Source organism: Sphaerodactylus townsendi, linkage group LG15 (assembly GCF_021028975.2).
Source record: "Sphaerodactylus townsendi isolate TG3544 linkage group LG15, MPM_Stown_v2.3, whole genome shotgun sequence".
Lineage (NCBI taxonomy): Eukaryota > Metazoa > Chordata > Lepidosauria > Squamata > Sphaerodactylidae > Sphaerodactylus > Sphaerodactylus townsendi.
In genome coordinates, this window is record NC_059439.1 from 5,152,981 (window position 1) to 5,165,473 (window position 12,493).

General features: G+C 45.7%; 1 protein-coding gene across 2 annotated transcripts in view; it reads left to right on the plus strand.

Annotated features, from left to right (window-relative positions):
* The window catches only part of RUNDC3A (RUN domain containing 3A), a 31,305-nt gene that overhangs the window by 5,779 nt on the left and 13,033 nt on the right, over positions 1-12,493 (plus strand). For both annotated transcript variants that reach the window (XM_048517141.1, XM_048517142.1), the window contains exons 2-5: positions 6,555-6,679; positions 7,700-7,833; positions 9,851-9,936; positions 11,899-11,988. In XM_048517141.1, coding sequence (XP_048373098.1) covers positions 6,555-6,679; positions 7,700-7,833; positions 9,851-9,936; positions 11,899-11,988 — 435 coding nt within the window. The remainder of the gene's footprint in view (positions 1-6,554; positions 6,680-7,699; positions 7,834-9,850; positions 9,937-11,898; positions 11,989-12,493) is intronic.

A 12,493-nucleotide genomic window follows, 5' to 3' on the forward strand; every position in this document is an offset into this window, starting at 1 on the left:
CTAAGCATACCTGATTGGAAGGAGGCTGGTCTGGGCAATGATTCATACAGAGATTCAACTGGCAGCCTCTTTTGATGGTGGGTAATTCTGCCAAGAATGTTCTATTCATGGCTGATGCACAGATGTGGCTGAATTACTCATTCCCTTGGAGAAGCTGACTGGAAGTAGGTAAGGTCACTAGATGGGATCATGTAAAATTACATCATGGCTCCTCTGTGAGTGGCTGCTTTGGGGTCAAAGGAATCATCTGTAATTTAATGATGGTCCATTCCAGCAGTGCATCTGACTAGAACAGGGGTCTGGTGCACCTGACTAGAACAGGGGTCTGCAGCCTGCAGCTCTCCAGATATTCATGGACTACAATTCCCATCAGCCCCTGATGGGAATTGTAGTCCATGAACATCTGGAGAGCCGCAGGTTGTAGACCCCTGGACCAGAAGGTCAATTCCACACAGTCCAAATATCCCGGGTTGAGCATGGGAAATATCCTGATTTAGCCAAGAAGTTCAATAGTTCCCAGTCCTAAAGTGGGTTTGTTCTCATCCCAGATTTTTCAAAAACTGCTAAAATCACAATCTTTTCCCAAAACCCCACATTGAACTCACTTCCGTGGGAACACCATGGGAGCAAAATAGATTTATTTTTCCCGCCCTGCCCCAATCTCCCCGCCTTACATCGTGTCAGTTTCATTTCTGCTGACTTGCAGCCTGCCCTTTCCAAAATGTTCCCCGAGCAAGTTTTCTGCCCTTTGACAGCTCTTCCGGGAGCCAGGAAAGCGAGCCCATGCGGAAAAGCATGAGTGCTCCCCCCATTCCCGATTGCTCTTGCCAGGCGCTGCTCGCTAGCCAAGCCTCAGCCTGGCCAGCCCAGTCCTGCAGCTCTGGGCTCCCGTTCCCAAAAGGATCCTGCGAGGGACCGGGAAACTCTTCCGGGATCAAGACAAGATAGCCCATGTGGGAAAGCATGAGCACTCTCCCTGTTCCTGCTCGTTCTCACCAAGTGCCACTCATTAGCTGAGCCACAGCCCAGAGTGCCCATTCCCATTCTTGTGCTGTGGTTTCTTGCACAGTGGATGAACATAGTGCTCTGCCCAGTACTGGTCAAAAGCACAACGTGCTTGCTGTGTTGCTCATTGCGCCAGCTCCTTCCCAAAGCTAGAGAAAAGGGGTGTGTGTGTCCTGCTTGGTTTTCCTGCAGTTGCTGTGGATCCACAAAGGCATTGCCTTTGGGGGCAAAGAGCCAATCAGAATGCAGCACACCGAGCATGCGTGGCTGCATTTACATTGTAAAAACAAAAAAACTGGGCTCGTGCGAAAGAAATTGGAGTATTTCCTCCCAGTCTTATCTCGCTTCCTTCGCTGAAACAGGCACCCATGCAAAGGGAGAAACTGGGATAAAATAGACCTGGATTTTTAAATACTGAATGTAACCCGGCATTATTATGTTGTGCGGAATAGACAGAAAGGACACTAACTTCCTGGGAAGAAATCTTTATTTTAATGTTAGTAGAATTCCATTTGCATGCAATAAGCCAATCTATGAGTTTAACAGCATTACAAATATAATATTTAGCTCAATTATATAAACAAATCAACACTCAGAATCAACAAGCTGAAAAACCAGGAGGAAAACAAAAGTAGTGATTCACCCCAAAGCAAATAATCGTACTTGGCATTTATACAGCACTGTTGGGGTGTTCAAAGTCCTTCATTGTATCTATAACCTCAATAATCCACTCAAAAATCCCTGTTTTCAGGTGGGGGAAATGACAATAAGAGATTGCGGCTTGTCTACCTAATAATTTAAAGCAAAAACCATTGGGGAGGGGAGAAGGTTGTAAAAGGATGATTAGCAAGACTGAAATATCGATATATTTCCAGTTGTTTCAGGGAGGGTAATACCCCTCCACCAATATTGCATGAAAAATAACCAGAGACCTCGGTCAATTTATTGTTTCACATTACTTTTTAGTAGAAAACTTGACACCCTCTTTTCAAGTTTTTTTGTATGATTTCGCCCCTGAGATATGGTCTTCTTGACTTCCCAAGAGAGCTCCCAATGGCCACCACAGGTTCCCAGACAAAGATTCCCTCAGGGCCCCTCCTCACACTACCAATACCCTACCTGTAGATCATTTGAAATAAATCCCACAACCTACCTACCTCCACGAACACCCCACCCCTACCCCCAATAACCAGGCCGCTATCTCCCTCTCTTCGATTGGAGATGTTAGGTCATTTTCAAGTTCTAGTGGGAATCTTGTTCAAAACACACAAGGAAAATTCTATTATCCTATAGATAATACTGGCTTCTGTATACTCAAGAGAACTCCCCAGATAGTCAAAATAATGTGACATTTCTAAATTAATTAAATTAATTCTAAATAATGTGACATTTCTAAATTAAGCCAAATATTCCATGCTCTTCAAAGAGCATGGAATATTGACAGACAGTTTATGGTGGGAGAGGGGGAAATTGCCCCCCTCAGACTCCTGAGAAAAACAATGTTGCACTTACCCGTAACTGTTGTTCATTGAGTGGTCTTCTGTGCAGGCACACATTGGGTCTGCGCAAGTACAGCATACTTGTGCTGCTTCTCTATAAAGAAATGCATTATCATACCTGGGAGGACTCCTGGGAGAAGGAGAATCCCATTCTCCCCCACCATTCCGGGCTCCATGGTGTTATTTGCTCCACTTCTCCATCGCTCCTCTCCTGCCTCCCTTTAGGTTTCCCATTTTCCCTCTGCTGCTTCTCCCATTTCCCAGTTACCTTACTGCTCCCACTTCCTTTTTCTTTCTCCTCAACTGTTTCCCTGTTGCTTTGGGCTTATTTCACCCACCTCTTCCCAATGCTGCCATTTCCCTTCCCCTCCCCTCTTCATGTCTTCCATCTCCCTCAACACCTGCTTTTTCTCCACAAGGTGCCTTTGCTGAGGTTATCTTCTCTGGGTTGGGAAATTATTAGAGATTTGGGGGCAGAGCTTGTGGAGGGGCCTCAGTGAGGTACAGTGCCATGGGGTTCACCTTCCAAAGCAGCCATTTTGTCCAGGGCAACTGATTGCTGTCGCCTGGAGACCAATAGTAATTCTGGGATGTCACCAGCCACCACCTGGAAATTGGTAACCCAAGGTTGGCTACAACCTCTACTTAAAAGTTGGGAACAGAAAAAGAAAAAACACTGTCGGGGGGGGGAGATAAAAGAGAAAATGATGTGGCCTCACAAGTCGTACCCTTTAACTGGGTATGGTCTAGCAGGTGGTACTACACAATGTTACCGCAGCGAGGGCAGCAATACAATTGAAGCCACAACATTCAAATTGAAAATAAAATAAAGTTTTAATGTGGTTGAACAGAGTTTCGTTTGGTAGAGAGTGAAGTCAGCAGCTCAGTGGTACACTAGCACGCAGGCGCAACGCACACCGAACACAAGGCCTTGAACACAGGAAAATACAGACTTCTTATAGTAATTTTAGAAGTTACATCATAGACAGAATTATACAATAATAATACAGGGCCATCAAGGGCCATCAAGGGCCGTTAAGCTTCTTCTTCCGAGACGTCCAGGTCTTACTTTTGGTGAGGAAACACCTCCGGATAGTTGTTCTTCTGATAGAGCAGATGTTTGCCTGCTTATGCATATTTACCTTGACGTTCCGCCCTCTATTTAGCTGCTAATGGGTATTCCTAAACTTACAGTTTGGGGAGAGGCTTTCTATATGATTGACTGATTATAAGCAGTGATGGCGAACCTATGGCACTCCAGATGTTCATGAACCAATTGGTCATGCTGGCAGGGGATGATGGGAATTTTAGTTCATGAACATCTGGAGTGCCGTAGGTTCACCACCATGGCTTTAGTGGGTTTTCCCAAACTAGGAGGAAATTACTTAACATAAATTTATTTGTTTGTTTATTATTGAGTTTTATATACCACTCTATCCCCAGAGGGCTGTGGGTCATAACATAACATAAATTCTGCCATCGGCTGTGGGCTTTTCCTGGGTGTGTGTGACAATTACTTGGGGCTATGTCAAAATGCAGAAGGGGTTTGCCTGATTCATTAACTTTTTGCATCCTGTTTCTCTGGGTCCTCCTTTAGCATAATCTAATCTTTTGTTTCAGCAGGCTTGTGACTTAGACAGTGGTTTCAGGGAGTAATACATTTTACAGCAGGAAGAAAAACTTTAAGAAAACCAGAATAAAACCTAAATTCTACTAACATTATATATCTATCAAGACTGCACTAAAAGCAAAAATAATTATCATCTGTCCCTCTGGCTACAACAACTGGACTGGAAGCTGGCTCTGCCTAACTGATAGCGCTGCCAGCCTCCAGGTGGGATCTTTTGGGATGACAATTGATCTCCAGACAACAAAGATCAGGTCCCTGGGAGAACATGGCTGCAGTGGAGGGTGGTATCTACAGCCTTCCACCCTGTTGAGATCACTCTTCTCCCTAAATCCCACCCTCTCCAGGCTCAAAATCTCCTGGTATTTCAACTGGGCTGAGCCTGGCCCTGCTCCTGGAACCAGGCTGTGTTTTCCTGGCAAGAGCCTGCCAGTGGATGAGAAGGGGAAGCTGAAGGTGGAGCCAGATAAAGGTAGGCTGGCTGGTGGATAGGAAGCAGGAAAGAAGGAGAGGCCATAGGAGCTTTCAAGGAAGTGGAAGAGGAAATAGTGGAAGAGGAGAAATGAGACACATACACAGAGATTCTTGCTGGAAGGTCTTGTCTTCCTTTCCTATGACCTACTGTTCTTGGAAACCTGTTCTGAGCCCCATCATTAAAAGTTTTCTTTTAATTAGAAGGGCACATTAAGCTAACATTTTCGACATGAAATTGAGCCTTTCTAGATACTGAATCTGGCATCCTAGATTGAATTTTCCACAAAGTAGCCTGCACAGATCGTGGAGCTTAAGGTGCAGCAAATGAACATAGATCAGATCCCTGCTTGGGCCTTTAGCTGAGGCACCCCACCCTCTTACTCTGTTGTCCTGTGGTCAACAGCAGGTATTGAGTCATATCCCCTTAGCATCACCTGTGTGATTCAAATTTGCTCTGACAACTATCTGACAGCATCTCAGGGCGCGGATATCAGTGACCTCTTCAAAACCACTTCTCCATTTTCTTTAAATCTGCTGGCTTTGCACTAACAAACTTCTGCATGAAACAGGCCCTGGGCCAGCTGGGGGGCGTGGGGGTGTGTGTTGGAGGGTGGGATGGCCAGTTGGAATAATAAATATTGTGCTAGAATTGAGAAGTAGATGCAGGAAGAGGAGACAATTGTAGATGACTTACTCAATTTCTTGAATTTCTTGATTTCACTGGAGTGACCTTTTGAAGATGATAATGATTATAGAGCCTCAGGATTGTCAGCCTCCAGGAGCTGGCTGGAGAACTCTTGGGATTACAACTGAACACCAGGCCACGGAGATCAGTTCACTGGGAAAAAATGGCTGCTTTGGAAGATGGATGCGATGGTGTTGTCCCCCACTGAAGTCCTTCCCCAACCCCAACCCCAGCCCCCCTCCTCAAGCTCCCACCCCAAAACTTCCAGGTATTTCCCAACCGGAGCCAGCAACCCTATTAGCCACCTTTAGCTTAATAGCTAAAAAGAAAACGTTCAAGCCTGTCTGAGGCAAATAAGAACAGGTGTGCTATTTAGCCCTTCACTTGGAGTGAGGGTTTTCAAATACTTTTCCTGGGAACTTAGGGCTTCTTGTCAGGAGATTAAAACAGGGAGCTGCTTCATACTGAGTCAGGCTGTTGTTTTCATAGAGACCTGGACTGCCTACTCTGACAGGCAACCGTTTCCTAGATCTCAGGAAGAGATAATTTCCTGGGCATTTGTAAAGACGGGATCTTTTAATGTTGACGAGCACACGTGGGATCTTCTCCACGTAAAGCTCTGCTGAACTATGATCCCCGGCCTCAATGAAAAGACCAGTGGTGGAAGACGAGCCTTTCTAAGCTCAGCACCACGGAGGATTTGTTTTAAGGTGAACTCTTCAGGGGGATTCATGCAGGCCAGTGATGAAGTCCCAACACGTCACCATGAACCAAACGCATCCCAGAGATCTTTGCAGCAAACAGGAAGCGATTCCACAGTAGAGGCTCTGGAAGTCTTCAGCAGAGGACATGGGTGGGGTTGCCTGAAATCCCCTGAAGTCAGAAAGTCTGAAAACTGTGGACATCATGTTGTATAAACAGTTACGAGACTGATTTTCCTAATCAGGAGTGAATTAAGAAAGCAAGATTGGGGTGGGGGTGGGGGTGGGGGGCACAAATTATTTTGTAAACCACAACTTATGGCATGACCAAGAAGTCCTGCCTGTTACTTTATTTCAAATGTTTCAGCAAGGCAGGATGTGCAAATATTCAAGAAGGCAGAAGTAAAGACTTCTTTACTTCACTGAGCTGAGACTCGATAGTTGGCAGCTGTAGTCTGGTTCGAATGAAACCTCTTTGGTGGTTTCTAAGCAAGAATAGGCCTTTCTAAAAAGTCAGTCTCTCTCCTCCCCACTGTTCATGGCTTTCTTGCATTCCACAATAGATTTTCTGTGAAGACCCTGCTGGAAAAATACACCACAGAACCCATCGATGATTCTTCGGAGGAGTTTGTGAACTTTGCTGCCATCTTAGAACACATACTCAGCCATCGTTTCAAAGGAGACCATGGTAAAGTTTGTGCTGTGGGGTAATGAGGCATCCTTTCCATGGCGCTTAGTATTATGGTTTATAAAGGATATTTTGCAATGTTAAATATGCCCAGTGTGTTTGTGTGTGTGTGTGTGCAGAGAGCAATTCAGTGTTGAGTAATAAATGGATGGATGGATGGATGGATGGATGGATGGATGGATGGATGGATGGATGGATGGATGGATGGATGGATGGATGGATGGATGGATGGATGGATGGAATTTTTACCCCTGCCCATCCCCGAGGGGCTGAACATCAGGGAACAAGTGCTGGGAATCCCCTTTTCTTAATGTAATGAATTGATTCCACGATGAGTCTCATAAGTGCTTGGTATGCCACCGTCTTCTAAGCTGGCCTCTACAATCATTACAGCAACCTTGTAAGAGAGACCGGTCTTATTATTTCTTTTTTACACGTTTAAAACCATGACTTGCCATGGGCAAGTGGTGAATTTGAGAGTGTATTTTCATTAGGGTTCCCCCTCATTCCGACTGTGGTCTTAACTGCTATGCTATAGCAGTTTTTTGCCAGTGATATAGTAAGTCATATGCAGTAGTTGATATAGTAGTTCAGTATGGGGTAGTGGTTAGGAGTGGTGGACTCTAATCTGGAGAACCAGGTTTGATTCCCCACTCCCTCACATGAGCAGCAGACTCTAATCTGGTGAACTGGATTTGTTTCCCCATTCCTACACATAAAGCCTACTGGGTAACCTTGGGCTAGTCACAGTTCTTCAGAACGCACTCTCAGCTCCACCTACCTTTTCTTCTACATTGAAGCTTAGTTAAGCAAGTTAAATTCTAGCTCCATCATTCTGAGAAGCCAAGTTTCCCATGTGCAGTAATTCTAGGGAAGGGAAATAATAAGCCTTTTGCAAGAACAAGCAAGATTTTTATGTCCAAATTGTTTTTGTCATTATCTCATAGCACCAGCCAAGATGGATAGTTGGTTGGAAGAATTTTCTCCTACTAGCAGCCTATTTTTACTTCCTCCTTTCAGGCCCTGTCAGCTGGTTCAGCTCGGATGGGCAACGTGGCTTCTGGGATTACATCCGCTTGGCCTGTAGCAAGGTCCCAAATAATTGTCTCAGTAGCATTGAAAACATGGAGAACATCAGCACTTCCCGAGCCAAGGTAAGAAGGCTTGTGGACTGCAACCAGCCAGCAGAATGCCCACAGGGGCAATGGGATCATGTGGAGACAGTGGCGTAGCACCCGGGGGAAGGGGGGGCATGCATCTTGCACCAGGCGTGCACCAGGGTGGAGCATTCTGGGGTGGGGTGGGGTGGGGTGGGGTGGGGGGCAGGGGGCAGTTCCCCCTTGCTACGGCGCTGTGTGGAGAAGGTGGTTATTACTGTGGACATCTTTCTCAGGAAAAACACCCAGACCAGAGTTTCAAAAACATTTGAAAACCAAGTTACATTAATTTTTTTAGGTTAAAAACTGTGCTTCCTTCGGCAGCACATATACTAGAGAATTAAACATTTATGATATCCCAAAAGTTGATGACACCCCAAAAGTTTTAATTTTGACACATGTAGAGTAGGAATAACTCACTCTCAACAGAGTTTGCAAGTCACTGATCTGGGTGTAGTTGTTGATTGGAAGGAGGAAAGCCTGAATTCTCCCTAGATTCTAGAAGCTAAAATGAGGAAATAGAAGCTAAAATGTTTTCAGGCAGGAAATAAAACATTTCCTCCATGGAGTTCAACAATGTTTTTAGCCCAAAATGTCTTATTTCCAGCCTGAGTGTTTATTTGCATGCTGCTCCCTAGCAATTCTTTTGTGAAAACATTTTGAAAATGTTTTTACTTGCTGTGTGATCTCTTTAAGAAGTCTCCCACACCTCCCGGACTTTCCCATTGGAATCATTTTCTGAGGTCACGCCAGTCAGGTTTTTTAAAAATTCTGGGGGGTTGTGGCTTCATAGTTACAAATACATGACCCCTAGAGAATCACAGCACATTGCTTTGAAGCTTTGGAGCATCAGATCCTACAGAGTGTTTTTTAAAAATGGAACAACCACAAAATGGTGGGCAGGATTCATGCCGAGGGGGTGAGTGCAGATGTGTGTGTGTGTGTGTGTGTGTGTGTGTGTGTGTGTGTGTGTGTGTGTGTGTGTGTGTGTGTGTGTGTGTGTGTGTGTGTGTGTGTGTTTGAAAACGTTTTCAAACTGTTTTCAGGGGCTTGTGCAGAAAAGACCTATGAAAAGAAAAGTCACTAGAAAAGAGAATAACGCTAGAAAAAGTTGAAGGCATCATCAGGAAAAGAGGAGGACCTAATGTGAGATGGCCCTCAGTTGTCCAGGCTGTTAACAAGAGGACATTTGGGAGGACATTAATTCATAGGGTTACCATGAATCAAAAGTCACTTGATGGCAACACTCACACGAGCTCAGAGTTGTGGCTCAAGCATAGATGTAACAGGCAACCTCTCCTGAGGGAAGGTAAATCTTTTATCTGTACTTTGGAAGCAGGGCCTGTCTTAGGCTCATTCCGCACATGCAGAATAATGCACTTTCAAACTGCTTTCAGTGCTCTTTGAAGCTGTGCGGAATGGCAAAATCCACTTGCAAACAGTTGTGAAAGTGGTTTGAAAATGCATTATTTTGCATGTGCGGAAGGGGCCTTAGATAAAATGGTGCCCTAAGCAAAGAGCTTCTTTGGGCCACCACCATCACCCCTCCATTTATGGCCTGTTTCACAACTTTCCCTGCGAGGCTGATCCCCATCATTTGACAAATTTGTACATACATCTGTACTATTCATGCCATGCATAAGTAAATCAAAATAAATCAGTTTTCTCACAGATATCAACTTTTGAATTGTAAGTATATATCCTAATATATACTGAAAAATCCTAACAGCGACAAACTGAACAGTGCATCAATATTGGGTTGGCAGTGTTCCACATAATCCTAACATTGACCTTTTAAGATAGGTCAGCAGTATCGGTCCATATGTATTTATTTATATATCAGATTTAATATACTGCCCTATCCCCAAAGGGCTCTGAGTGGTGTACAACCAATAAATTGCAGATGTGAAGCCGGGAGTCTTGCCTTAAGGCCTCCAAAGGCATTCCTGACAGGTGAGATTCAAAACCACAGAATGTTTAACTCATAGCTACAACAATACATTTTCTACTGTAGGGGCGTGCATGGATTCGTGTGGCTCTAATGGAGAAGCGCATGTCCGAGTACATTGCCACAGCACTGCGGGACACCAGAACAACCAGGTAGGAGTCTCCAGGGTTTAGGGTTGCCAACAGGCCTGGAGAAAAATATCCTGCCCCTTTAACAAAGGCTCAAAGTGTGGACATGAAGCATTCCGTGGCATGGAGATAGATAATGTCACCTGGAAAATGGCATCTCTGTTAAAGAGGCAGGACTTTATATTTCCTGGCCTGTTGACAATCCTATCACAGTGCCTGCATTTCCTAGGACGCTCACATTCTTTTTCCTTTGCTCCACTGTTGCCTCTGGTCCGATTTTGAAGGTTTTGGAAGCACTGCAATTAGAAACATACACTCTCCAAGCAGAGGTCCATGGTGTCGGCTGCTCCTGGAATTGCCGCAACCCCAGTTATAGGCCTAACAAGAAAATTAAACTCTCATAGACCAGTCACAATGTGGCTTCGGCTTGCTCTAAGTAACGCCTAAAGTTGGAGGTAAATGTCCAACACAGGAACAAAAGCATTTCACAGTGGTAGCTGGGGATTGTTTAGGCTGACCAGACGTCCCGCTTTTGGCGGGACAGTCCCACCTTTAAACAATTTGTCCCGCGTCCCGTGGGTTCATCAAATTGTCCCGATTTTTGGGAGGCTGTCGCACTGCCTTCTGGGGCGCAAGGCACTGCGGCAGCCTCCCACACGCACGTCTGCAGGACCATGGCCTTCTGGGGCTTGCCGTTTGCAGCCCTGTCACAGGGCGGCAAACGGCAAGCCCCAGAAGGCAGTGCGCTCCAGCGGCTGCGCGCACAGCCACCTACCCCCCCCCCCATCCCGGTTCACAAAGGGGACCATCTGGTCACCTTAGGATTGTTGCACTTGGTTGATAAGGAGACACTTGGCACCACCTGGTTTTTTCAGATGACTCTAGCAATCAACATCTGTTTGGTTGAGTCTTGCCAAATCACAGCTTCCTAGATGGTCCCAAAGGCACCATTTGGGAATATATAGGGCAGTGGTGGCGAACCTTTGTCACTCCAGATGTTATGGACTACAATTCCCATCAGCCCCTGCCAGAATGGCCAATTGGTTATGCTGGCAAGGGCTGATGGGAATTGTAGTCCATAACATCTGGAGTGACAAAGGTTCGCCACCACGGATATAGGATATGTTTCTCCAGGCAAAGTGGCAACTCTATGATCAAGGAATATGAAAAGAGCAGCAACCCCTGAAATACAGACTCCAAGTAAGACATACAGAACTGTAAAGGTAACTGGCTTAAACTCAGATAAACCAGTGAAGGGTAATGGGGTTTCTTCAGCATTCTCCAGATCGAGGACAAATGGCTGAATTTGGCACTGTCTGAAGCACCCAGATTGTCTTCGAGGGCAGACTCTCCCATTCCAGGAATTCAGATTACCAATGCAGGGATTGTGGTGCAAACCCACTTGACCTAACTGTGCCACCTAACAGTGGCATAGTGGTTAAGAGCAGGTGCATTCTAATCTGGAGGAACCGGGTTTGATTCCCCGCTCTGCCGCTTGAGCTGTGGAGGTTTATCTGGGGAATTCAGATTAGCCTGTGAACTCCCACATATGCCAGCTGGGTGACCTTGGGCTAGTCACAGATTTTTGGATCTCTCTCAGCCCCACCCACCTCACAGGGTGTTTGTTGTGAGGGGGGAAGGGCAAGGAGATTGTAAAGCCCAATTGAGTCTCCTGCAGGAGAGAAAGGGGGGATATAAATCCAAACTCTTCTTCTCTTTCACAGTGGTGGTGGGCCCCAGAGACAGGCTGGGAAGTCTAATCCTGTAGTAACTGCTCCAGGGCTGCTCTGTTTCCCGGCAGAGAAACACCCAATTGGCATGAACGTGGTTTCAACAAATCTGCAACATTTCTGTGCCAATGATCAAGTTTCTCAACAAAATGCCAGATGTTTTGTGGCAAAGACCTGTGATTTCAGTCCCAGGAATGAACCCCCCACTCCCTCCATCCAATAAATAGTCTTTCTCATGTGTGCTGTTTCTTTTCAGACGATTTTATGACGATGGGGCAATTATGCTAAGAGAAGAATCCACCGTCCTCACAGGGATGCTGATCGGCCTGAGTGCCATAGACTTCAGGTATGTGCTTAACCCTTCTCTCCGCCAGTCCTCTGTCCTAGAATATCCATCCTGTAAGGAATTTTTGAAACACATTCACTGGCACCTAAGCAGAGGTAACCTTTTGTCTGGTTTACTGAAATTCCATGTGAGAGAAACATAAAACAGACTTACTTGAGATTCAGTTCCCTTCATTCCCGCGTTTGGGGCTCCAATTCAGTACACTAACACCCAGTGGTGGGATCCAAAAATTTTAATAACAGGTTCCAATGGTGGTGGGATTCAAACAGTGGCGCCGCCACTGCACACACGCACTTCCAGTCCCTATTGGGCAGGGAGGTTGCTTTAGTGACCCCTTCTCGGCACTCAGAAAAAATTAGTAACCACTTCTAGAGAAGTGGTGAGAACTGGTTGGATCCCACCTCTGCTAACACCAGTGGTGGGATCCAAAAATTTTAGTAACAGGTTCCCATGGTGGTGGGATTCAAACTGTGGCGTAGCGTCAATGGGGCTGGGCGGGGCACGA